Source organism: Chrysochloris asiatica, unplaced genomic scaffold, assembly GCF_000296735.1.
Source record: "Chrysochloris asiatica unplaced genomic scaffold, ChrAsi1.0 scaffold00124, whole genome shotgun sequence".
Taxonomy (NCBI): Eukaryota; Metazoa; Chordata; class Mammalia; order Afrosoricida; family Chrysochloridae; genus Chrysochloris; species Chrysochloris asiatica.
The window spans coordinates 3,768,558-3,792,645 of NW_006408642.1; the positions used below are offsets into that span (position 1 = coordinate 3,768,558).

Here is a 24,088-nt window from a genome sequence, read left to right on the forward strand (position 1 = left end):
TAAGGTGGAGGGTCAGAGAAAAAGAGGAAGACCCCCAACGAGATGGATCAGCCAGGTGGCATCACTGATGGACTCAAGTGTGGCAGCGGTAGTGAGATTGGCCCAGGATCGGACATTGTTTCGTTCTGCTGTGCATGGGGTCGCTATGAGTCGGTTCTGACTAGATGGCACCTGACAACAACAACAATCACGCATGGAGTTGGTGCTTTCTCATTCCCGTCCCAACCTGTGGAAAAAGGGAACAGACAAAGACCAGGACACTCAATTTCCACTTAAGCAAGTGAGGTAGGCGAAAGTGGTTGATCTTGTGCATGGGCAAGGCCTTAAATCACATGACCACATCTATCTGCAAGGCAGGTTGGAAAAGTCATCTTTAGCTGGGTGACCATGCATCCTGGAAAAAGGCAAGAGCGTATTCATGGGGATAAGTGAGTCTGCCCCATGGGCCCTAGGGATCTTATGGGGAACAGATGTGCAAGGAGACCCTTATGATTCGTAAAGACCATATCCTAATGGGGTATGGTTGAAGGGAATGGAAGCCGTAGGGGAGACGCGCAGTCTGCAGGCATCGGGGGCATCCACCCAGAGGAGGCTGAGCAGTGAAACCTGGAAACATGAGTGTAGTTGACTAGGCTTTTCATTTCTTAAAGGCAGCTGGTTGTTTCTTCAGCTGGTCTATGCTCTTTCCTTTCACCCAACGTGTAGCCAGGTGCCTCTAGTGTCCGTCCCCATTGTTTTGTGGGTTGGGGCTAGTGTCTTCCTCAGGTCTCAAGCTTTCTCTTTCTACCTCCTCCCTCCTCCCCCAGGCGTTTTGGTTCTGGAGAAGACTGCGCGGCAAGAGGCGGTCAGTGATGGCATTCTGCTTCCTGATGACCCTGTTTGTACTGGCTGTCACCTGCATCTCCTCAATGCATCCAGCCATCAGCCCGGACCCTGGCTCCATGGAACCTCCTGGCCCCCAGGTCCGGCAGATGCTGAGCTCTAGCTGGAGGCAATGGGCAAGAAACCTGGGGTTCCAGAGAGGCTTGGCTTTGGCCAGCGATTCCAACTTGGCCTGTGCAGAGGAGCAGGGCCACAAAGGGAGAATGGACAGAAGCAAACAGTCCCCAGGAGAGGCCAGCAGGCATTCAGGGAGGGTCAGGAGGGACACGGCAGCCCTCGGAGGTTCAAGACGCAGCACTCTGCATCCTGTGTTTCTGGGAGAGAATGGGCTCAGGGGCCTGGGAGCCAGAGACCATGCCCAAACTTGGCCGGAGACACAGAGTGAGATGGGCACCCTGGTCAGCAAGCTCATAGGGCGTGACCTGACCACTTTCCTGACCTGGAGAGCTACTGCTGGACCCACTCTGCAGCCCCGCCCAGCTGAAAGCAGGGAGCTGCGGAGAACTGGGAAGAGCACCTTGGGTGGTGAGCAACATGCAGGAGACTCTGACCTGGCACCTGAGGCTCGGTGGTGGCCTGGCTCTGTTGGGAAGTGGCCAGAGTCCGTCTGGTGTGACACTGAGACCCCTGGGCCACTGATGGGCTTGAGGACTCATGGACAGGTTCCCCCATGGTTTACAGAGCACGATGTGCAGACCCTCAGGCTGCTGGCCCAAGGGGAGGTGGTGGGCAAGGCTCGGGTTCCTGGCCATGGACAGGTGCTGCAGGTTGGCCTCTCCACTGAGAGTGTCCATCAGGACTCGTCTCCTGGGCTCAGCCACCATTGCTCCCAGGGGCTCTGTGGCCTCATCAAGAGGCCTGGGGACCTGCTGGAGGTCCTGTCCTTCCACGTGGACCGTGTGCTGGGGCTGCGGCGGAGCCTGCCTGCCGTGGCCCGGCACTTCCACAGCCCCCTGCTGCCCTACCGCTACACGGATGGTGGCGCCAGGCCCCTCATCTGGTGGGCGCCTGACGTGCAGCACCTGGCTGATCCTGACAATGACCAGAACTCTCTGGCCTTAGGCTGGTTACAGTACCAGGCCCTGCTGGTGCGTGGCTGCAGCTGGCCGGGCCAGGGCCCGTGCCTGGGCATCCACCGCACCGAGTGGGCACGCCTGGCGCTCTTGGACTTCCTGCTGCAGGTAGGTGGGGCTGGGTGGGCAGGCAGGCTGGGGAGCAGTGGAGGGAGGGGGAGCAGGTGGAGAGGATGGCTGGGGGTGGCTTTCCCCTACATCCTTGTCCTTTGACCCCTCAACACAAGCTTCTCTTACTTCTGTGTCTCTGTGTGTAGCCAAACACCTCATATCAGCTCAGAAGAGCTAATGGTTAACATTTCCAGGAATTTCAGGAATTCAGCTGTTAAATGCCACCGAAAAGACAAAAAATACCCACTGATATCAAGTCCATTCTGACCCAGAGTGACCATGTAGGACAAAGTACACTGACCCACAGGGTTTCCAAGGCGGCACATCTTTATGGAAGCAGACTGCCACCTCCTTCTCCTGAGGAACAGCTGCTGGGTTCAAACCTCCCATCTTTTGGTCAGCAGCTGAGCACTTAAACCACTGTACCACCAGGACCCCTCTTTGTTAAATACAGCCCTTATTAAAAATGAAATTATTTAAACTAACTATAGGGTATGCATGCGAAAGCTAGACAATGAATAAAGGAAGACTGTAGAAGAATTGATGCTTCTGAGTTAAGGTGTTGGAGGAGAATATTGAAAGTGCTAATGGGCTGCCGAAAGAACAACAAATCTTGTTCGAAGAAGGGCAGCTAGAGTGCTCCTTGGAGGCCAAGATGGCCAAACTTTGTCTCTCATACTTCAGACACACTGTCAGGAGGGACCAGTCACTGGAGAAGGATATCATGTTTGATAAGGTGGAGGGTCAGAGAAAAAGAGGAAGACCCCCCAACGAGATGGATTGGCCAGGTGGCAGCATTGATGGACTCAAGTGTGGCAACAATTGTGAGGTTGGCCCAGGACTGGGCAGTTTCATTCTGTTGTGCATAGGGTCACTATGAGTTGGTACTGACTTGATGGCACCTAACAAAGGGTATGGAGCTGTAGGATAAGCACTCAATCATAAGGTTGGTTTGAACTGCAAGGTTGGCGGTTCAAGCTCACCAGCCGTTCCTTGGAAATCCTATACAGGGTCGCTATGAGTGGGAAGCAACTCGACAGCACTGAACAACAACCACATAGGGTTGCTGTAAATTGGAACCAACAGCTCATGCCACCACCTAATATATAGTAAATCATATTAGAAACAAAGGTCTTGAATAGTCTCACCACCTCCTAGTTCATAGCATTTCATCTACACTCCTGATGTTATTTGTAACTGTCGTATCACTGTGCTAAATGCTGTATTCCGGTGTGTGTGATCGATCGCACACTGTTTCCCAAGTCCTCGCTTAGTTAGTCACATCATGCTGCTTGTCTGATATGGGCCAGGGTGAGAGTGATCTACACCACAGAAATCGGCAAACACAGCAGGCCAGGGATCACTGCCTGTCCAGAGAGCTACCTGCTAAACATTTATCAGCACACCACTGCTTACAGCCAGACTTGATTCAATCAGGATTCAAAATGGTGGCATAACTTAAAAATACAATGTTCACCCTGTATGAAATACATATAGAGAGCGACAGAGGGTGACAGCTCAGGAATGGCCAGAGGACAAGGTCCCTGCTGTGCAGGTAGGTGTAAGCCCTGGAGTTGCTAGAGGGAGGCACTGCTGGGGTTGAACAGTCAAGTCAGAAAGGGTTAACTGATGGACTCCAAGCATCAGCTACTTACTGATGTCAGCTAAGGATCCACAGGTAAGAATGTTGCAGGAAGCAATCAGGACAGAAAATGACAAGAGCTCAGATTGTGGTGGGTATATATATATGCATTCTAAGCACTCTGGACCAGCCCTTGTTTCTGTAGGCACCTGACTTCAGGGGCACCTATCCAGTGGGCAGAGGGGCGACTGGACAAGATTCAGGGCTACGACTGGGCAGCCCAGGAACCGAAAAATGATATTTAGTCTACACAGGGTTGGTTTGCAATGTGTTCTAGAAAATTATTTAAAACTTGGGAGTTTTCCCATGAAAACCCAGCTTTTGTTGAAAAATTGGACTGTTTTGCAGCACTGGGTCTCTGTTGCTAGGTGACAGTGATCAATCTGAGCTGAGTGGCTACTGTTTCCTTGCTGAAACTGCCAACCAAGTTCCCCTTCAATCTGCTTCTCTGCCTGAAATGGTTTCCTCCCCAGTCACTGGATAGCTAAACTCCAGGGTTCTTCCAACTTCACCAGCCTGTGGTGCCATGTCTGCTTTGTGGAAGGAGGATCTGGAACCCCAGGTCAAGGACATGGGCTTTGGCATTGGACAGGTCTGGGTTTGAGCCCCTCTACCCAAAGACCACTTCTGGCTCTGTGACATTAAACTTCTCTGAGCTTCACTTCTCTCACCTCTAAAATGAGGTTGGACTTCACACCCTTGGCTCTCACCACTTTAGTGCATGGGTGCTCATCGTTCCCAGGGCTTGTTCTCAGCCTTGGAGCGAGCCCAACAGGCTGCCAGTGCTGGAGTGCTGGTGTGGTGCAGCAGGCTAATGTGCAAGGTTGGCGGTTCAAGTTCACCAGCTGCTCTTGAAAACCCTGTACAGGGTCGCTATGAATTGGAACTGACTCAATGGCACTTAACAACAACAACAAAAACAGGTAGTCTGAACAGTTATCCAGGTGAGGATTCAGGTGTTTTCTAGAATTACAGATGTCTTCATGATAAAACCGAGGCAAAAACTCAAAACCTAACCAGCTGTCACTGAGTCAGGTGCAACTCCTGTGTGCAGAGTAGAACTGCCCAGTAGGATGTTCAGTGCTGTGACCTCTCAGAAGCAGAGACCAGGCCTCCAGGTGGATATAAACCTCCTGCCTTTCTGTTAGGAGTTGAGAACTTAATTATTTGCAACACCAGGCATTCCAAAGCAGGGACAGTACTGGACATATGGGTAAAGTTGGTCACCTACCTCCAGGAGAAACCTTCAACCAAAGACTGGTGGGAGTTGGTGCAGATCCCTTGTGGGGGTAACTCTGAGATGTGTGTCCTCCACTGTCTCTCACGGTTTCCAGCAAGTTCCAGCAGCCCCAGTGGTAACTGCCGGCCTTCCCCACTCCCCAAGTGTATTTCTTGGAGTTAGTGGACAAATAAACAGTGTTCACTTGAATCCTTGTCTCACTGTCTGTCTCTGGGGGAGTCCAGCCAGAGTCAGGTGGTTTCTGCAAGAATTGAGTGAGAATGTTCCTGTAATGTACTTCATATAGGAATACATTCACTCCAATCTCTATGTTGAAATTGAAGCCCAAGAGGTTGAAGTGAGTAAGTAACCCAGGGCACAGCTGATGAAGTTGAGACGTAGCCTGGGGACAGTCTAACTGCAGAGTGCTCCATCGGAGTGGCTGTGGGGATGACCATCAGCAAGAGCAGGAAGATGGAACCCTTGAAGGGATCCCCGGAGACCTTGAGTCCTGAGGCACCATTCCTCACAAGCCCCTGCTGACTGAGGTGCACATTGCAGCTTTCTGCTTCTCATAGAGCCCCTCTGTTCCTGACGGGACTGCCAAGCCCTGCTGCAGGGACGGAAATCTCTGCAGCCAAGGCACACACAGGTTGGGCATGTGGTCAGGTGTGGCTTGGCTCAGCTGGTGCTACCCCTCCCTTGGTTTGTTGAACACCAGTCAAGTCAAACACCCCTGTCTGGCTGCTGCCACCTTCCTAGAAACCACTAGTAAGTCAGAGAGAGGCAGGGCTGCGAATTGTGCGTTTCCCTTCAGCAGAACTCAAGGTACCTTCTGGCGGGGGTGCTGAAGACAAGTTTGGAATACAGACCATATGCTTGCTCAGTTTTGTTTGATACATCATAAAGCCATTTACCCACTCATAAAACACACAAGCCCTGCATGCATACATACCCCATAACTCATACCTGTGCTTCACAAATCCTACAGAACACAAGCATTGCTGCAGTGATACCGCATAACACACCTCCCGAAGGTCAGGAGCTTAAAACACCACCAACTCTCTAATGTGAACGCTAGGGTCTGTGGGTTAGTTGGGCTCAGCTGAGTTTGGCTCCAAGCTGTGGATTGGGTTCAGGTCTGTTCTTCATGTCTCGTTCTGGGCCCAGGCTGAAGGCCTAGCACTGCCCGAGGCAAACAAACTTCTTGGGATTGGGGGGCGGTGAAGGAATGGATGACACCGTGAAGCCCAACCAAACTGCACAGCCACATATAACTTCTCTCCCAATGCCACATCTATTATCCCATTGGCCAAAGCAAGTCAGTGGCCAATCCTACATCAGGGACAGCAAGTATAGTCTGCCTGTTCTCAACTGCAGTCCTTTTCCTTCCTCTAAGCAAACTGTCACCTCGCCATTCTTCTTCCTTGGGTCACTCTAGGGAAAATCACGCACATTCAAGCATATGTGAAAGTCTTCAAAACGTTTATGGAAACTTCCACATCTTCGTATTCCATTGTTTCACTAAATCTTTGAAGCCCCCTTGCATATGCATACCTAATCCTGCCCTTCTTTCAACACAAGTTGTAACATGCCATACATAGTGTTTCTTTTTTATCCAGTTGAAACTATATTATGGCTACAAAGTATTTCACTGGCTGCACTACCATCCGTTTTTTTCACATTCCCGCTAAGAAATAGTTACATATTTTGTAGCCCTTTATATGTCTTTGTAGCATATGTAAGTTTACTGTAAAATAAAATCCTAGAAATGGGATAGCTTGGCAAAGTGAGAAGCATTCCCTTCCCCCGCGCCCCATTTTGATAGCTGTAGCTGGAAGACATTTCATTGAAAGAATCAGTTCTGGAGGTGTCGGCAAGGTTCAGGGAGACAGCAAGAAATGATGGAGTGTCAGAGACTGGTCTTATGCCCTGAGGTTTAATGGACAGGGGGAGGCAGAGTTAGTGTGGTCATGGAAGAAGGGCCCCTGACAGGAACTGTGGTGGAGGGGGTGCAGCCACTGCCAGAAAAGAGAGGAAGGAAACCTCCCAGACTGCCCTCCTCTTGATCCTGCTGGTACCTCCTATTAGGCAACCCAACTAGAAGGCAGAAGGCAGGGAGGATCCAGCCAGATGTGTGTGTGTGTGTTGGGGGGGGTGGGGGGGTGGCCAATGGAGATTCACCAGTGCAGTAAATGTGACTGGAGTGCCCTCTAAACAGATCTGTACCTCCCAGCAATCTATGAAATACCTACCTTCTCACCCCTGAACAGCAGTGATTATCATAGACTGCTTTGATCTTTGTCACTATGAGGGATTTAAAAAACAAAACAAAACACAACTTTAACTGTGAGTGGCACTGGACATCTTTTTTGTAAGTTTAAAAGTACCGTCTAGATTAGGATGGGACTTTCTGGTATAGCACTGAAGGATCAGCACTAGACTGTGAATCACAAGGTCGACAGTTCAAACCCACCAGCTGCTCCTCAGAAACTCTATACAGTGTCACTATGCATTGGAACTGACTTGATGACACTTAACAACAAGAATAGGATGAGGTGTGATAAGCAGAATTCTAAAATAACCCCTAATGATTATTATACCTGATTATAAACTCTTCCCTTTTACTCTTCCATGACCTGTGAAGATACCAGAACCTCACTCCAGTGATTAGATTATAAATTCATTATGTTTAAATTAATTAAAAGGGAAATCATTTTCAGTGGGTCTAACTTAAGCAAATGTGACTTTTAAAGAAAGGAGATTTTCCTTTGGCTCAAGGAAGAAAGCAAACGGCCACATCATGAACTGCCTATGTCGAGCTCTGGACTGCTAAATACAATGTTGGTGGTTCAAACCCACCGGCTGCTCCTTGGAAACCTTATACAAGGTTGCTATCAGCCAGAACCAACTCAGTGACACCTAACAACAACAAAAGGGGATGGAAGGCCTCCAGGACGACTCAAAAATCATTGGGAACCTCAGTCCTACAACCAGAGGAACTAGTTTCTACCCACAACCTGAATGAGCTTGAAAGAGAACCTTAAGCTGATGAAATTGTGGCTTTGACTGATTTTAGTCTGGTGAGGCTCTGACCCTGACCCACAGAATATGTAAGATAACAAATGTTTTTTTTTTTTTTTTAGCCCTGGTATGGCACTGTAGGATAGGCCCTGAGCTGGTAACCACAAGGTTGGCAGTTCAAACCCACCAGTCATTCTCGGAAACCCCTATACAGGATCGGAAGCGACTCAGCGGCACACAACAAGTTTTCAGTGGGACCTCGGTGGCTCTGTAGAATCAGTACTAAACTGAACCACAAGGACGGTGATTTGAGCCCACTAGCCATTCTGCGGGAGAAAGATGAGACTTTCTGCTCCTGCAAAGATTTACAGCCTCAGAAACCCTTTGCAGGGTCTCTTATCAGTCAGAACTGACTTGAAGGCATTTAACAGCAACAAGAAGCTTCCAGTAATAAAACACTAGTGAGGATTTCCTCTCCTTTCCTTTGGGTATGTTATCAGGAGAGACCAGTCCCTGTAGACAGACATCCTCCTTGCTTCAACCTGCACTTGCATAGAAACAATTGATTGTCTATTCCAGTCTGTTTTGGGACTTGTTTTGGCTGATAATATTAAACATGTAAACCTCTACACTGGAAACAACCACAAAACATGTAGGATGAATCAAAAGGATATTCTAGGCAGCAAAATCCAATGCACTGCCCGTCTGCCTGCCTGCTGGATCTGCTGATTTGGATTCATCTGACCTGGATTTGAGACTCTCCCTGCTCTAAAACTACCCTCAGTTTTCAGCAGCCGGCCTTCTCACCTGCTGGGCCTGCTCACCTCCCTGATGACCTACTAATCTCAATTCATCTGACTTGAACTTGGGACTTTCCTCACGCTCCAACTGTGTGAGCTGTTTCCTTAATATATAAACTTCTCTTTATATATAAAAAACAAATCAAAAACACATTCATGAGGGAGGCCAGGGAGATGCCCTAGGTGTGAAAATCTTAGGAGGCACTTGCAGAAGCCTGAGAGTGAGTCCTCCTTCCCTTAAAAAGCCTTTTCACTTTTGGTTTGTTTTTTAACTCATACTCATTTTCAGGCCTAATTGTCATTTTTTAGTTTATAGTCTTTTTCTGTGCAGAAATTTAAAAATACATGTTGTTAAAATTACCAAGCTTTTCTTTTCTGACTTCAAGGTGAAATCCTGGTGTGGCGATGTAGGATAAGCACTGGACTGCAAGGTCAATTTCAATCTAAAGGTCAGGAGTTCAAACTCACCAGCTGTTCCTCAGAAACCCTATACAGGGTCACTATGAGTCGGAACTGATTTGAAGGCACTTCCTAACAATAACAACAACAGTTTTGTATAGTATGTTTTGGAAGGCCACTCTCACTTTAGAATTATTAAAACACTTCTTCCATGTTTCCACCTGTATGTTTATAGTCTCATATATCATTGATCTGCCTGGAAGTTATTTTGGGATAAAAAATATATAACAACTTTCCCCCCCAGATGGCAACCCATATATGTCCCAACACCACTTGTTTGTTGACTAATCAATCTTTCCCTCAATTTGAAATGCTACCTTTATCAAATAATCAATTTCCCTATATATTAAGGTCTGTTTCTGAACTGTTTCCTATTCCAGGAAAGGGTCCACTTTAAATGCCAGGATCACAGAGTTTTAAGCACTCAGATTTATATGTTATATTGACAACTGGTATGGCTTGTTCTTTCTTACTGCTCTTTTTAAGCAATTTCCTGATATTCTTGCATAATTTGTTTCACATGAAATTTAGAGTCAGCTGGTTACTTCCTCCCCCTCCCCAAATCCTTTTGGGATGCTTACTGGAACCAAATTAAATTTTTGTAAACTTATATAGAGAGTGTTTATATCCTAAAATATAGAGTCATTCTAGCCAAGAACATGATATGCTTATTTATTCAGGTTCAAGCATCTTGAAGAGGTTTTTCTTCAGTTGAATCTTCACTTTCACATTGGGTGCCCTGGGGGTACTTCAACTTCAGTGGCCATTCAAAACAAGGTCTCTTCTTTTATACTCAGGTTCCTTAGGTCCCTGGGTGGTACAAACAGTTATGCACTTGAAGGAACAAGTTGATGGTTTGAACCCACCCAGAGATACATACCTCACAAGGCAGGTCTGGCAATCTGATTCTGAGAGGTCACAGATTTGCCCCCTATGGAGCACAGTTCTATTCTGCACACGTGGGGGGCCACGAGTCATTAACTAACAATAATAGTAGCTCCTTGGCTGTATTAAGGCTGTTTTATTTCAGTATATTAATGTTTTTTTACTGGCCTCCCTACTAAGTTCGTATTGCTTTTAACAGCGGCTCGATTTATTCTCTGGATTTTTCAAGTATAGACATACCGTCATTTCATCTGCAGTGAATATTATTTTATCTTTTACTTTCTCTTCCTTCTTTTGCTGGTACCTCCTGAGCAGTGTCAGATATTACAGGGATGAAGGGCATGGCTTGTTTCTTACAGACTTGGGACTGCTTCTAATGTTTCACCATTAAACATCATGCTGATTTTTGACTGTAGATAGGATGCAGAACTAGCCATTGTTTCTGCTTTATCGAGCGTTCAGATGTCAAGAATGTTGTTGTTGTTGTTACTAAGTGCCATCAAGTCAGTTCCGACTCAAGACAACCCTGTATAAGGTTTCTAAGGAGCGGCGGGTGAGTTTGAACTGTCAACCTTGTGGTTCGAACCAATCTTTTGATCCAGTGCTTTATCCTACAGTCAGGAATGTGTAAAATGGATAATTTTATTAAATGCCTTTTGAATATATCCATGGAGACCACACTGTTTCTCCTTGTGATGTCCCAATCTGGGGACTTGTTGTGAAAGGCATTTTGTGCTGTTCTTGGTTGTATCAGACTGCTACTTTGCTCCAGTTGAGCCACCTTTTAATGTCACTGGTTTTGTGTATTGCTGTTAAAAATTGAAAATGGTCTACAGATGTCTTTTAAAATAAGCTCTGTTGTTGTTTGGTGCCATCAAATCAATTCTACCCCATGTGACTGAGTAGAGCTGTCTTATAGGGTTTTGTTGGCTGTAATCTTTATGGGAGCAGATGGCCAGATCTTTATCTCAGGGAGCCACTGGATGGAGTTTGAACTGCCAATCTTTCTGTAAGTTAGCTCTTCTTTCTTGATGGACGAGAGATCAAGCCCTCCCTGGCTTATGTTGTTGTTGTGAAGTGCCATCGAGTCGATTCCGACCCATAGTGACCCTGTATAGGGTTTCCGAGGAGCAGCTGGTGAGCTTGAACTGCTGACCTTACAGTTCAAACAGCTTTGCAGTCTGATGCACTAACCCACAGAGGCACACCAGGACTCCTGCTTATGGGAAGGCTCATTTTTACTGACCAATCCCTAGGCTAGGATTCCAGACACCTAATTTGCAAGGTTCCACCCTTGTGGGGTATTTTGGTTGGTTATGTGCCATGGAGTTGGTTCCAACTCACAGTGACCCTGTACAGAGCAGAAAGCCTTATCTTTCTCCCGCGGAACAGTTGGTAGTTTTGAACTGCTGACCTTGCAGTTCGCAGCAGGATTCATAATCTCTACGCTACCATTGCTCCTTGTCAGGTACCTTAGTTATAGTATTAGTAGGCTATCCAATCACCTTGGTGGGCCACAATCACCTGATATTTGCATAGTCCTCCCGCCCCCTCCCCCCCAGGTCATCCTGTGGGAGTTACAAAGACAACAGCTAGAAGGACCATACTTCAAGGCACTGCAGATGCCAAAGGCACATGCACCTGCTGAGTAGTGTGAGTGTGCAGGCAGCTCCAAGACCTGGCTGTGTGAACTGGGGCACATGACTCGGCATGTGTGACTCGGTTTCCTCACAGCATACAACTATTGGTTGTTGGGGGAGCTCAGTGAGTTGTGATGTGTCAGGACTGAGAACGGTGTGCTGGGCAAGGACTTTACAACTGTTTAATTTTGAAATAAGCAAAAATTCCATTCAGCAGCATGATTATGCACTATTGCTCACTTGGATCAGAAAAGCAAATCTGCAAAAGATTACTTAAAAAAAAAAAATTCTTTCTCAACAGTTTCTCATTTTTTCCAAAAAAGGGAAAAAAGAATCAAATTCTGAAGGGATATGAGAATGAAATTTAAGCTTGGTTCTGTTTGGCTGCTAGTATGTGTCAGCTTAAACTCAATTTCTTTTCAGTGGAAAAACGTAACCAGACAGCAAAGCTAGCTGTGCCCAGACAGGTCCATCCTGTTAAACATTCAGATGGGTGTAGGCTTGGGGAAGCTAGCAGAGTGCATATCGGATGGGCAAAATCCTTTTCTCTTTCTCTAGAAATTAACACAGCTCTTAAGTGAAATCTGCATCTCCTGGCCTGGGTAGTGGGGGTGGGGGGTGGGGGCCGGAGAGTTGGCATCATACACAACACAAAATCCAGAGCAATTATTGCATTTCACCTTGCTCGATCTGCCCTAGGGGTCCCTGTGTGGTGCAAATGACTAATGTGCTCAGCGGCTAACTAAAAGGTTGGAGGGTCTAGTCCACGCAGAGGTGCCATCTACTTCTGGAAAATCAGCAATTGAAAACCCTTTGGAGCACAGTGCTACTCAGATAAAGACAGGGTTGCCATGAGTTACAATCAACTAGACAGCAAATGGATTTAGAACAAACACCCTGTCATATACCATCCCAGTCACAGAGAGCTCACGAGGTACGTCTGTGCTCCAGGACCAAGAAGAGCGTGTCCAGAGTGTGAAAACACCTACTATATGTCAGACCCTGGTTCTCAGGCCACAGGGTAAACTGATGGGAAGCCAAGGCTTCCTGGGAGGGAGCCCTTAAGATTCCTCTTTGGGCTCATTCCTGTCAGGGTTGGAGACCACTGAGGGTCTCCATGACAGCCCATCCCCTGCTCCAGATGGATCATCAACCTATGTGGCTCCCAGAACAGCCCCATAGGGATGTCTTCTCCCTTTTGTGGATGAGAAACCAGTAATGTCACAAGGTTACAGAAGTCCCTCAAGTCACAAAGATAGGACAGAGTGGGGCCATGATTTATTCCCAAACCTGTCTGTCCTCCAAATAAGGGGTTGACAAACCAAACCATGATCCACAGTGCAGGCCATAACCCCCCCTCTATTTGTTTTTATATGGTCTGTGAGTGAATGGTTTGTGCATTTTTTTAATGGTTGGGGGAAAAGTAATGGAAGACTATTTTATGAAATTCAAATTTCAGTTCACATTGATAAAGTTTTATTGGAACACAGCCAAGCCCATTTGTTTTCATATTGTCTATAATGCATTCGTTCAAAATAAGCCATGGCAGCAGTATTGAGTAGTTACAACAGAGACTTTATGGCCTATGGTGGTGGTGGTGGCTGTGTGCCCTGGAGTTGGTTCCGACTCATAGTGACCCTGCATCGGGGTTTCTGGCTGTAAATCTTTATGGGAGCGGACAGCCTCATCTTTCTCCAACAGAACAGCTGGTAGTTTCAAACTGCTTACCATGAGGTTAGCAACCCGACTTGTAACCACTACACTATCAGAGCTCCTTTTATGGCCTAGAGAGCCTAACATATTTACTGTCTGCTCTGGTTGTCTATAGAAGGAGTTTGCTGGCCTCTGTGCTACACTATAGTGTTAAGAGCTTGAGGACAATATGGTGTGGTGCTGTGGGTTAATGCGCCAGACTGCAAAGCGGTTTGAACTGCAAGGCTGGCGATTTAAGATCATCAGCTGCTTCTCGGAAACCCTATACAGGGTCGCTATAGGTCGGAACCGACTCGATGGCACTTAACAACAACAACAACAACAACAATGAGGTCTGATACTAGCTTTATCAAACGAAAATCCATGGCCATCCAGGCAATTCCAACTCACGTCCCATAGGGTTTCCAAGACTGTAAATCTTTATAGGTGCAGACAGTCTTTTTTCTCCCACAGAGCAACTGATGGGTTAGAACTGCTGACCTTGCAGTTCGCAGCCCAATGCCTAACCCACAGTGCCACCAGGGCATACTAGCTTTGTTGTTGTGTCTTTGAGTCAATTCCCATTCACAGCAATCCTGTATAGGGTTTCCGAGGAGCAGTTGGTGGGTTTGAACCGCTGATCTTGCAGTTAGCAGTCCAGTGCTTATCCTGCATCACCATACTAGACTCCTTTAGGAGACAGAGAAACAATTGAATGGCTAAGAGATCTCTAGTTGCATGATGCATGGCCCTCATCCTGTGCCCATCAACATTTTTGTCAGTAGCCGGAATGGGATCACGGGGGCTCTTTCTGGATTCAGCCGGTTGCCCCATGTTCCTTCCTAGCAGAGTCCTAACTTCCACCCATTGCTGGCTTCAGAGGGGACAGGATCAGGGACTCTACTTTTAGCTGATGCATCACCATCTTCCAGGGCCCTCTGCTTTTCCCAGGAATGAGCCTGGGTCCTAATTTTGTTCAGTAAGGTGAAGTTGTGGGCTTCCATTCCATGGGTGAGGAGAGGTTCTCTCTTTGTCTCCTGTTCGCTCCCTGTCCTACAGGACATGAACAAGGAAAGAGTTCACCTGTAGGTTTTTTAAGAAGACACTGGATTGTTAGTGTTGTGGGTGGTAAAGTGGGGAGCAGAGAGAAACCTGGGTCCAATCATGACATTAAGGAGCCCTGATAACATAGTGGATTATGAGTCAGGCTGCTAACCGAAAGGTCTGTAGTTCAAATCTTCCAGCTGTTCTGTGGGAAATAGATGAGGCTTTCTGGATTCGTAAAGATTTACAGCCTCAGAAACCCTATACAGGGTCACAATGAGTCAGAACTGGCTCAGTGTCACATCACCACCACCAGTACTTACTGTATGGAGCCACCATACTCCCAAATCATGGCACTATGGAGATGCTAAACCCACACAGTCTGCTACAGAGGATCCTAACCTTCCTTATAACCAAACGTTCTGCTGAGTGCATTCCAACCAAGGCAGCCCTGTGTGTGCCAGAGTAGAACTGTGCTCCACGTGGTTTTCAAGGGCTGGCTTTTTGGAAGCAAACCTCCAGGCCTTTTTCCCCCACTAAAGCTAATTAATCAGCAGCCTGGCAGCCTTGATGCTGGTGGGGGAGACAGGCACCCTAACACACCCCTTCAGAGGCTGGGGATCCCCACAGGTCCATGACCGCCTGGATCGATACTGCTGTGGCTTTGAGCCTGAGCCCTCCGACCCCTGCGTGGAAGAGAGGCTCCGTGAGAAATGCCAGAACCCTGCTGAGCTGCGTCTGGTCCACATCCTGGTAGGTCTTCTTGTAACCCCTCATCCGCCCTGCCTGGGTCTCCTCAGAAACTATAGTTACAGAGTTTCAGTGATCATCTGATGCTGGGATTTCCCAATCCTGTTAGTTCTGGCAGTAAAGTCCTTTCTTTGAGTAAATGTTTTTCAATGCATAAAACTGAGAGAGTGGAGAATGTGGTTGAGGTGAGGTCAGGAAAGGAAGGGGCTGGATGCCCCATTTTCATCATCTCCACTGCACTGTGCCCCTCAGGAGACTCCAGGAAATGCCTAGAGCTCTAGGAATCAAAGTTTGAGAACTGTTTGTCTAGTCAGACTTCACTGTGCATTCAAATGTGGAAATTGTGGTGGTAGTGGTGGGGTGGGTGTGGGTGGGTTGGGTGGAGTTCCCAAGGTCAGGTGGCTGGTTGGTGAAGCAATAGGGTTCCAACCCAAGCCCCTGATGGCCCCCAGGCCAATGCTGAACAGAGAAATCTGTGTTACCTCGTTAGAACCAGAGCCCAGACCAGGGTGGGGTTGGTGTGACCACACAGCCACTTCTCCTGCACCAGAAGCAAACTGCCACCCCTGGGGAAGGCCTTCTTCACCCTATTCCCCGATGAAGCCGTGTGTCCTGCAGCCCCACCGTGGACAGTTGTTTTGGGAGGTGGCTGTTAGCCTGGGCCAGGTCTGCCACATGGATCTCCTGGGTGGATGGTGGGATGTCTTGGGTCCTTGTCCCCCAGGGACATATTTCTTCTTTCTCCTAATAAACAGAAGATGACCCTGGAAGTGGTACCACTGCTTCCATATCTGTCACATCTCCTGCTGGGTAGCCTTTTCACACAGCCTTTAGAATGACAGTCTTCAGAGGGAAGGATCAACAGATTTTGAAAACCAGGGGGGGATCCCTGATGTGTGAGGGAGTTGAGGAGTGAAATGAAGTAGAGAGAGGAGAAGCTGGGGTGCTGGAGACAAACAACCTTGTAGTTAAAGCCTAGAGGCTAGAGAAAATTATGAGACATTAGGGTGGAACTTTGGAGAATATGTATATGGGAATGCATGTGTGCGGGGGCTGCTGGGTGAGAGGTCTCAGATGCTCCATGACACGGTACACAAGAATTCCGTATCATTGCTTTTAGAGTTGGAAAGATTTTAGCAGAAGTCTAACTTGTCTCCTATGGAGACATAGTCAACACAGTCAGAGGATAAAGTTACCCCATAATGCTTGGGGGGAGTGCCCAGATATGCAGGCACAAGTGTCACCCAAGTGGTGAGCATGTGTGCATATGTGAGGTTGTGAATGTGAGTGTATGTATGCATGTGTGTGAGAACATGTGTACCTGAGTCAGAGCACATATGTGAGGATGTGTGGGCATGTGCATGTATGACACATCATGACCCCAGATGGTCCTGGTGAGTCTGTTACTCTGCACATGCAGATTCCTACCCAGGCTCCTCAGCCCTTCCTTCCTTCAGCCTGTCGGTGTTGGAAACAAAGCTGACTGTCTGCTCAGAAGTAACCAACACAGGATCCAGTCCCTCTATGTTGCATTTTAGCAGGATGGTGCTGTAGCTTTGAGCTATGGTCCAGATTTGACACCAGCCCAGTTACTGCTTAGCTGGGTGATCTTGTGCAAACTGTGACTTTTCTGTGCCTCCATAAATGGGGCTAATACTGGGCCCTGGAAGGAAGCAGATGCCTGAAAGCACTTCACAGAATGTCTGGCATAAACGCCCAGTGTGTAGAGACCATCTAGGCAGGAGCAGGGAGGATTGTGGGGCTGAGAGCTAAGGGCACCCCCAGCCCTGACCCCCCTTGTCTCTGTCCACCTTCTTTCCCTGAGGTCCGGAGCAGCAACCCATCTCATCTAGTCTACATTGATAATGCTGGGAACCTTCAGCATCCAGAGGACAAGCTGAACTTTCGGCTACTCGAGGGTATAGATGGGTAAGGTTCAAAGGCAAGGTGACAGAGAGCAGAGGGTTGAGTGACTTTGGAGGTTCATGGGACTGAGGCTGTATGGGCCTGCTGCAGGCTGTGGGGCCCGGAACCATGGCTCCTGAGAAGTCTGCAGTGCATTAGACAAAGGCGGTCAGAGCTGAACTTCAGCTGAGGGTGGGGAGCCCTAAGAAAGTGGAGTGGTGATGAAGACCCCACCAACCCCTGGATGGGGTATCCTAGCCTCATGAAGATAGTTCTTCCTTTGCCCTGGGTGGGAGAGCTAGCCTGGGGCCCTACCCTGCCCTGCTGTCTCCTGGCAGGTAACTCAGGCTTCCTGGCTTCCTCCTGGTCCTGCCTTTGCCATTCAGAGCAGTGGGCATCATCTGGGCAACAGAGCAGATCCTCCAGCTTTTCTGGGGTGGGGGAGGGAGGGCATTCAGGAGCCTTTACCTGTGTTTCTCAAGCAGAGTGGGTCAAAGGGGTCTCTGCTAACCAGGCAGCAGATATAGTCCAGGGGGGCTTCAAAGGTGACTATCAGGGTTCCCCAGCTGTGAAAGTCCTGGCCATCTGGCTTCACCTGTCTCTGAAATTCAGGTGACTTTTGGTTTCCTTTCTGTTTTGGGGACTGGGGGCCTTCCCTGCAGGTTTCCTGAGTCCGCTGTGAAGGTGTTGGCGTCAGGGTGTCTACAGAACCTGCTGCTCACGTCACTGCAGATGGACCCGGTGTTCTGGGAAAGCCAAGGTGGGGCCCAGGGCCTGAAGCAGGTTCTCCAGACACTGGAGCGGCGAGGACAGATCTTGCTGGGACACATTCAGAAGCACAACTTGACGATCTTTAGGGACGAGGACCTATGAGCCCCATCACTGCCCAGAGCTGATGAGCCTTGATCCTTATGGCCACACTGATTCAGGTGCCCCTCCGTGAAGGAAGACAAATGGGAGAAGCCAGAACCCAGAGGGCACTGTGGCTGTCATGGAATGCTCTATGACCATGAGATGATGGAGGTGGTTATGGGGTCCAAGCTCACTGCACTCCTAACCAGAAATACCTGCACTCTCCGCCTTGCAGTTCTGGCTACTTACTCTCTTGCACCAATAAAGAAAGGCATTCAAGAAGGTTCTGTGAACTGCTCTAGATGCTGCCAAAAGAATGGTGCCTTCCACATGCGTGTGCAGAACGGGACACCTGTGTCGTGTGTGTGTGTGTAGAGGTGCGTAGGTGTGTGTGGCATGTGTGCAGGGATGCTCGAGTACAGGAGATGAGCTTAATATGGGTCTTCATATGATTGTACTCGTGGTCCAGGACTGTTCTGGCTGAAAGGAGACTCAAGTCAAAAACCAAAACACTGGCTCTTGTCTCTGCTGTTGTGGCTGTTTGGTGCCATTGAGTAAGTTCCAACTCATAGTGACCCTATGTACAATGGGATGGAACACTGGACTTTGTTTAACTTCGCATTTTTACTTAACTCAGTTACTTTTTTGGAGTAAACATTGGCTCTGGTTTGGCTTCGCAGGTGTTTTATGTGAGTCAGGGTTCTCTTGTCATACATGTTCTGGTCAGTGTCCGTCTGTATATTCAATCTCCCAGCTGTTGTTTCCAGTCCAGGAAGTCAAAGCCCCTCTGCAGCAATCAGTCCGGAATGTCCAGAACATCGTCATCGTCCCCGCTTCCAAATCAGGACCAACCAGAGAAAATCAAATAAGCTTCCCAAACCAATTATACAAGAAGCACTGCTACTGGTACACTGGTTAAGTGCTCATCTGCTAATCGAGAGATCTGAACCCACCAGCTGCTCTGAGGGAGACAGATGTGGCATCTTGCTTCTATAAAGATGGTGGTTAAGTGCCATCGTGTCAGTTCTGACTCAGTGACCCTGTATAGGGTTTCTCAGGAGCGGCTGGTGGGTTTGAACCACTGGTTAGCAGTCTAGTGCTTATCCTACAGCACCATACCAGGACTCCTTAGAAATGCTATGGGGCAGTTCTACTCTGTTCCATGGGTCCCTATGAATTGGAGTCCATGGCAACAGGTTTGGGAATAAATTACACTGAATGCCCACTTCTGGGTAACCCACTTCCAGTTTCCCTGTGCCAACAACCTCCAGTCGGGGCACACCTGAGGCCTTCCCCTTTTTTACTATAAAGCTCTCCCCTTTTCTTGCTTATCTTGAGTCTTTGTCAAACATGGTGATGGTGGCTGAGTCCCTTGTTATATCAAACCCAGAATCAACAGCCTCTGATAGCTCTCATAACCACCAGCACCTTCTGCCTCGGAACACTACCTTATTTGTAATCAAAATTTTAATTTGATTTTCAAAACTACTACTACAGGAAAATAATTTCAGCAAGAGAGGTGACTAGACTTGAAGACAAGAGCTTCATGTTCAGATCCGAGCTTGGCCACTTGTGGAACTAATGAGTTTTTATGGAGCATCTTCTGTAAGAGCCACTAACATTTATTGAGTGCTCTGGCAGTGTAGTGGTTATGAATTGGGCTGCTAACCTCAAAGTTTGAAACTACCAGCTGTTCCGCGGGAGAAAGAGGAGGCTTTCTGCTCCCGTAAAGATTTGCAGCCTCGGAAACCCTGTGCAGGGTCACTATGAGCCGTAACTGACTCCACGGTACATAACAACAACAACTATGTGTCAGGCACTGTGATACAAGCATCACAGGATTAATTCATTTAACCTCATTACAACCTCATGGGTTTGTTGTTGTTAGCTACCATGGAGCAGGAAGGACCCTTGTGATCCATACACTTGTCCACTGGCTCATTCTCTGAAGTACATTACCAGGTCCTTCTTCCTAGTTTGTCTTAGTTGGAAAGCCCTGCTGAAAGCCGCTCAGCATCATGGGAACATACTGGCCTCCACTGACAGGCGGGGGCTGCACAAGAGATGGATCAGGTGCTAAGTGAACCCAGGTCTCCAACCTGGGCAATGAGATTTTCCCACTGAACCACAACTGTCTCTGCCTGGAAGGTAGGTAATATTATCTGCATTTTAGAGATGAGTTAAGAACCATGCCCTGGCACCCACCTAGCTTGCTGGTGGAAAAGCCAGAATTCAATCCCAGGCAGGAACTGTGCTGACGAAGCTCAGCCCCAAACTACCACTAAAGGTGCTCTCTCTACCCTCCTAGCTGCTCCGCTTCCTTGGACTCACAGCTGCTGACCAGGCAGGACCAATTCCCTGGAATGTGGAGCAGCAAATGCAGACTCTCCGTCAAGCACTCTCACGCATTTGGCTCCCTGCCCCTGCTCTTTGCTTAAGTTGGCTCAGGCTATTAACTGCGTCTTTATTGCAAACTTGAAATAGCATCCACTTTTTGATTAAAACAACAACAACAACTAACAACTCTCAATCTCAGTGCTAGCTGAGTCCTCTGCATTTCCCCCAGCCTTTACCTCTGGAATGAGAATAAGGTGCCAAGGGAAGCAAACAGCTGGGGAACTGAATCAGGAATCAGGACCTTCAGGGCCGGAAGCCATGGTTGTGTCTGTACTACAGCATCTGCCCAGCTTCCAGCAGATGGGCCTGGAGAGACGCAGCCAGGGCCGCTGGCCTCCTCACTGCCCTGCACCTCTCCCGAATTCCGAGGGAAATGATACCGTTTCTAAGCAGGAGGGGCCGATAATAGTAACACAGATTCACAGCTCTGACACGCAATTCCAACATTCTCCAAAGCTCTGGAAACCACTTTTCATCTCTTTGATGCCGAAACTCATGCCCCACTCAGGACATTGCAGAAACATGTTTGCTTGTTGGGTGTACCCTCAGACTCCCATACACCCACATTTGCTGTTGTGAAGTGTCTTTGAGTCGGCTTTGACTCATAGCGACCATGTATTGGGTTTCCAAGGAGCAGCTGGTGGGTTTGAACTGCTGACCTTGTGGTTAGCAGCCCAGTGCTTACTTACAGTATACACCAGGACTCCATAAACTCCTATGTTGTGGTTAAGTGCCTGTACAGGGCTTCTGAGGAGTAAATGATGGGTGTGAACTGCTGACCTCATAGTTTGCAGTATGTGACTTTCTAAGTGTGGAAAATTCACAATTCTGAATTACAGCTGCTCTTGTGGGCTGGGTATGGGGCTGTGGACCTCATGGTTCTAAGGGCTTCACACAGACTCCCTCACAAATGCCTTACAATAACCCCAGGGGAAAGCCACTGCTATCCCTCACTTTACAGATGAAGAACTGAGGCTGGGAGGGAGGAATGACTTGCCCCAGGCCCCAGGGCTCACATGTGAACCCAGTGCACTCAGCCAAGGTGCTAGATGGAGACCCAAGGGACCCTGAGGGCCACAGAGACCTGTGACTGAAGTCTTGAGGACTGTTGAAGTCTGCATGTTGTTACCACCTCCCTCTGTGCCCACCCAGCTTAGGCAATTGTAAAGCTGTGCAGGACACAACCTGGGACATGCCATTAAGGACGACTACACATGAAAGTTCTTTCTTTTTACTTCCTGTTAGATATTTTACAGGTCTGATTAGTTTACTCAGTGCCCTAGGCATAACTCTAAAGGATAAACCTATTGGAGCAAAGGAGATACCAGCTCTTAGGAAGGGTTTGAACCAGGGTCTTTTAGAGCCACACATGCACGCCATTCCACAGTAAATTTTGTCTGCCCCGGTAGCGCAGTGGAGTATGAGCTGGGCTGCTAGCCAAAAGGTCAGAAGTTCGAATCTACCAGCCGCTCTGCAGAACACATACATGCAGTTATCATGTTGTTGTTAATAAGTGCTGTTGAGTCAGGACTGACTTGAACACAGGAGCCCCAGGTTGTGGTCCAGGGCATTATCATGCAGCGCCACACCACTCCATTAACATGACCCCATGGCCCCTCCTCTGGTAGCATGGTGGTTACAGGCTGTTAATCTCACAGTCAGCAGTTCGAAACTACTTTTTCCAATGGAGAAAGATGAGGCTTTCTGCTCCCATAAAGATTTATAGCCTCGGAAACCCTGTACAGGGTCACTATGAGTCGGAACCGACTCCACGACACATAACAACAACAGGGGCCATTGCCAGGGAATCCCCACCTATCCCTATGAATAAACATGATGCCTTTTCCTTATCCAAATTTTTAGAACCCAGCAAAGCTTTTATTCTGGAAGATGGGAGTTAATCATTGCAATAATTCCTTCCTGTCACCATTTTCAAGCCTCTTTCCTAAAATAAACCTTTGTTCATATGGAAACCCTGCCTCACATGATTATTTCTAATCAGTAGAAGGCAAGACCCCTCCCATGTAGGGTGGAGGTATGGCTAGTACTCCTGGCAACACTCAACTTCATAAGTTTCCAGAGTGGACGCAGATCCTATGAGAGCCTCTGGGGTGTGGTGATTCTTAGAGATGGAGAGCAACATCAGCATCCTGGGGTCCTGGTGTGGGCTGCAGGATAGTTCCCTGGACTGCAAGGTCAGTTTGAACACACTCAAGCTGGTGTGAACCAAGAAAAGATGACATAAAAGAGGCTGGGGAGCTCTGGAGGAGTTCCTGGGCAGTACAAGCTTGGCTGTTAACCCAAAGGTTGGAAGTTCAAGTCCAACCAGAGGAGTCTTGGAAGAAAGGCCTGACAATTCATCTACTTAGGAAAAATCAGGCTTTGAAAATTCTATGGTGCAGAGTTCTACTCTGACACACAGCTGGTCACCATGAGTTGAAGTTTAGAGTCATGGTTTTAAGGGACATCCCAACTAGTTGGCCTAATACTGTGTTTAATGCTTCTGTTTTACCTCTTAGTTCCTTGCTTAGTGCCTGGGACCTTAAAAGTTTTCAAGTAGCCATTGAAGGCACAACGATTGGTTTCCATTTCCTCTATGAACGTGTCTCCTTTGCCATGAGACCCAAAGAACTGGATGGCACCCAACTACCATTACAGAAAATTTTGATGAAAGATCCTGTAGAAGGATCCTGATCAAAAGGGAGAAAACACAGAACAAAATGTCAAATTCTCATGGGATCCAGTCTTTCTATCATCATGGAGGATAGATGAACTCCCAAAACTACTGCCCTGAGGTAATCTTTAAACCTTAAGCCAAATTAATTGCCCTGGAAACCATCTTAAAACCAAACTATCATTAAACTTAACTTGTAAAAACAGGTCAGCCTTGAGCATTATGTTCCTTTAAGAATTCTCTCTATGAGAGTCAGTTGACAGCAGCAGCAAGTTTATGTTAATGAGGACGAACAAGGCAGAAAAGAGGGGAGACCGGTTGCAGGACTTGCAGATATAATCAGCGGTATTCAACTGTACAGGTAAAAATGGTTAAATGGTGTATGTTCTGCTATGTAGATTCCCAACAATACCAAAATAGATCTTTTAAAAAAGTTCATGTGAGTGCTTCTAATTAGTGGAGCCTCACTCACTCACATGGTTATGGCCTAGATGCAGAGGAGACAGAGAAAGAGAGTTTCCACCTCTGTGGCAGGGTGATCACCAATAAAGGGAGTCCAAAGGGGCTAGGAGGTCCTCAAGCTCAACACATGCCCGCCACAGAAGCACTGTTGTAATCCTATAGCCTCTTAGCACTTGAGGCAATGAAACCTACCATTCCTGTATACTCCCACTCTCTTATTTTAGATGCATATTGATACGGACACCTGGTGTGGTGCTGTAGGATCAGCACTGGACTGTGAACCATAGGGTCGGCAGTTCAAACCCACCAGCTGCTCCTTGGAAACTCTATATAGGGTTGCTATGACTCAAAACTGACTCTACGACGCTTAACAACAATAACATATTGATGTGTGCCCAGACTTCCATCTCCATTCATTCATTTTCCGGGAATAATCTGTTGAAAATAATAAAAATTCACCAAAATTTGAACATAATGTTTATTCTGAACAGTTATTCTATGGTGGTGGTGGTGGTTATGTGCTGTGGAGTCAGAACTGACTCATAGTGACCCTGTACAGGGTTTCCAAGGCTGTAAA

General features: G+C 47.7%; 1 protein-coding gene across 1 annotated transcript; it reads left to right on the forward strand.

Annotated features, from left to right (window-relative positions):
* The first annotated feature begins 519 nt into the window (after window positions 1-519).
* Window positions 520-17,999, forward strand: FAM198A (family with sequence similarity 198, member A). Its single transcript, XM_006868830.1, has 5 exons — window positions 520-591; window positions 807-2,063; window positions 15,102-15,224; window positions 17,047-17,150; window positions 17,789-17,999. Exons 1-5 carry the CDS (start codon window positions 520-522, stop codon window positions 17,997-17,999), a joined length of 1,767 nt encoding a protein of 588 aa, XP_006868892.1.
* Window positions 18,000-24,088: the final 6,089 nt, after the last annotated feature.

Excerpts from the sequence above, each read along its gene's own strand:
- FAM198A (XM_006868830.1), top strand. The coding sequence starts at position 520 with ATGGTTGAAGGGAATGGAAGCCGTAGGGGAGACGCGCAGTCTGCAGGC. Across the intron at positions 592-806 it reads GGGGCATCCACCCAGAGGAG|GCGTTTTGGTTCTGGAGAAG; the intron begins GCTGAGCAGTGA and ends CTCCTCCCCCAG. Across the intron at positions 2,064-15,101 it reads TCTTGGACTTCCTGCTGCAG|GTCCATGACCGCCTGGATCG; the intron begins GTAGGTGGGGCT and ends GGATCCCCACAG.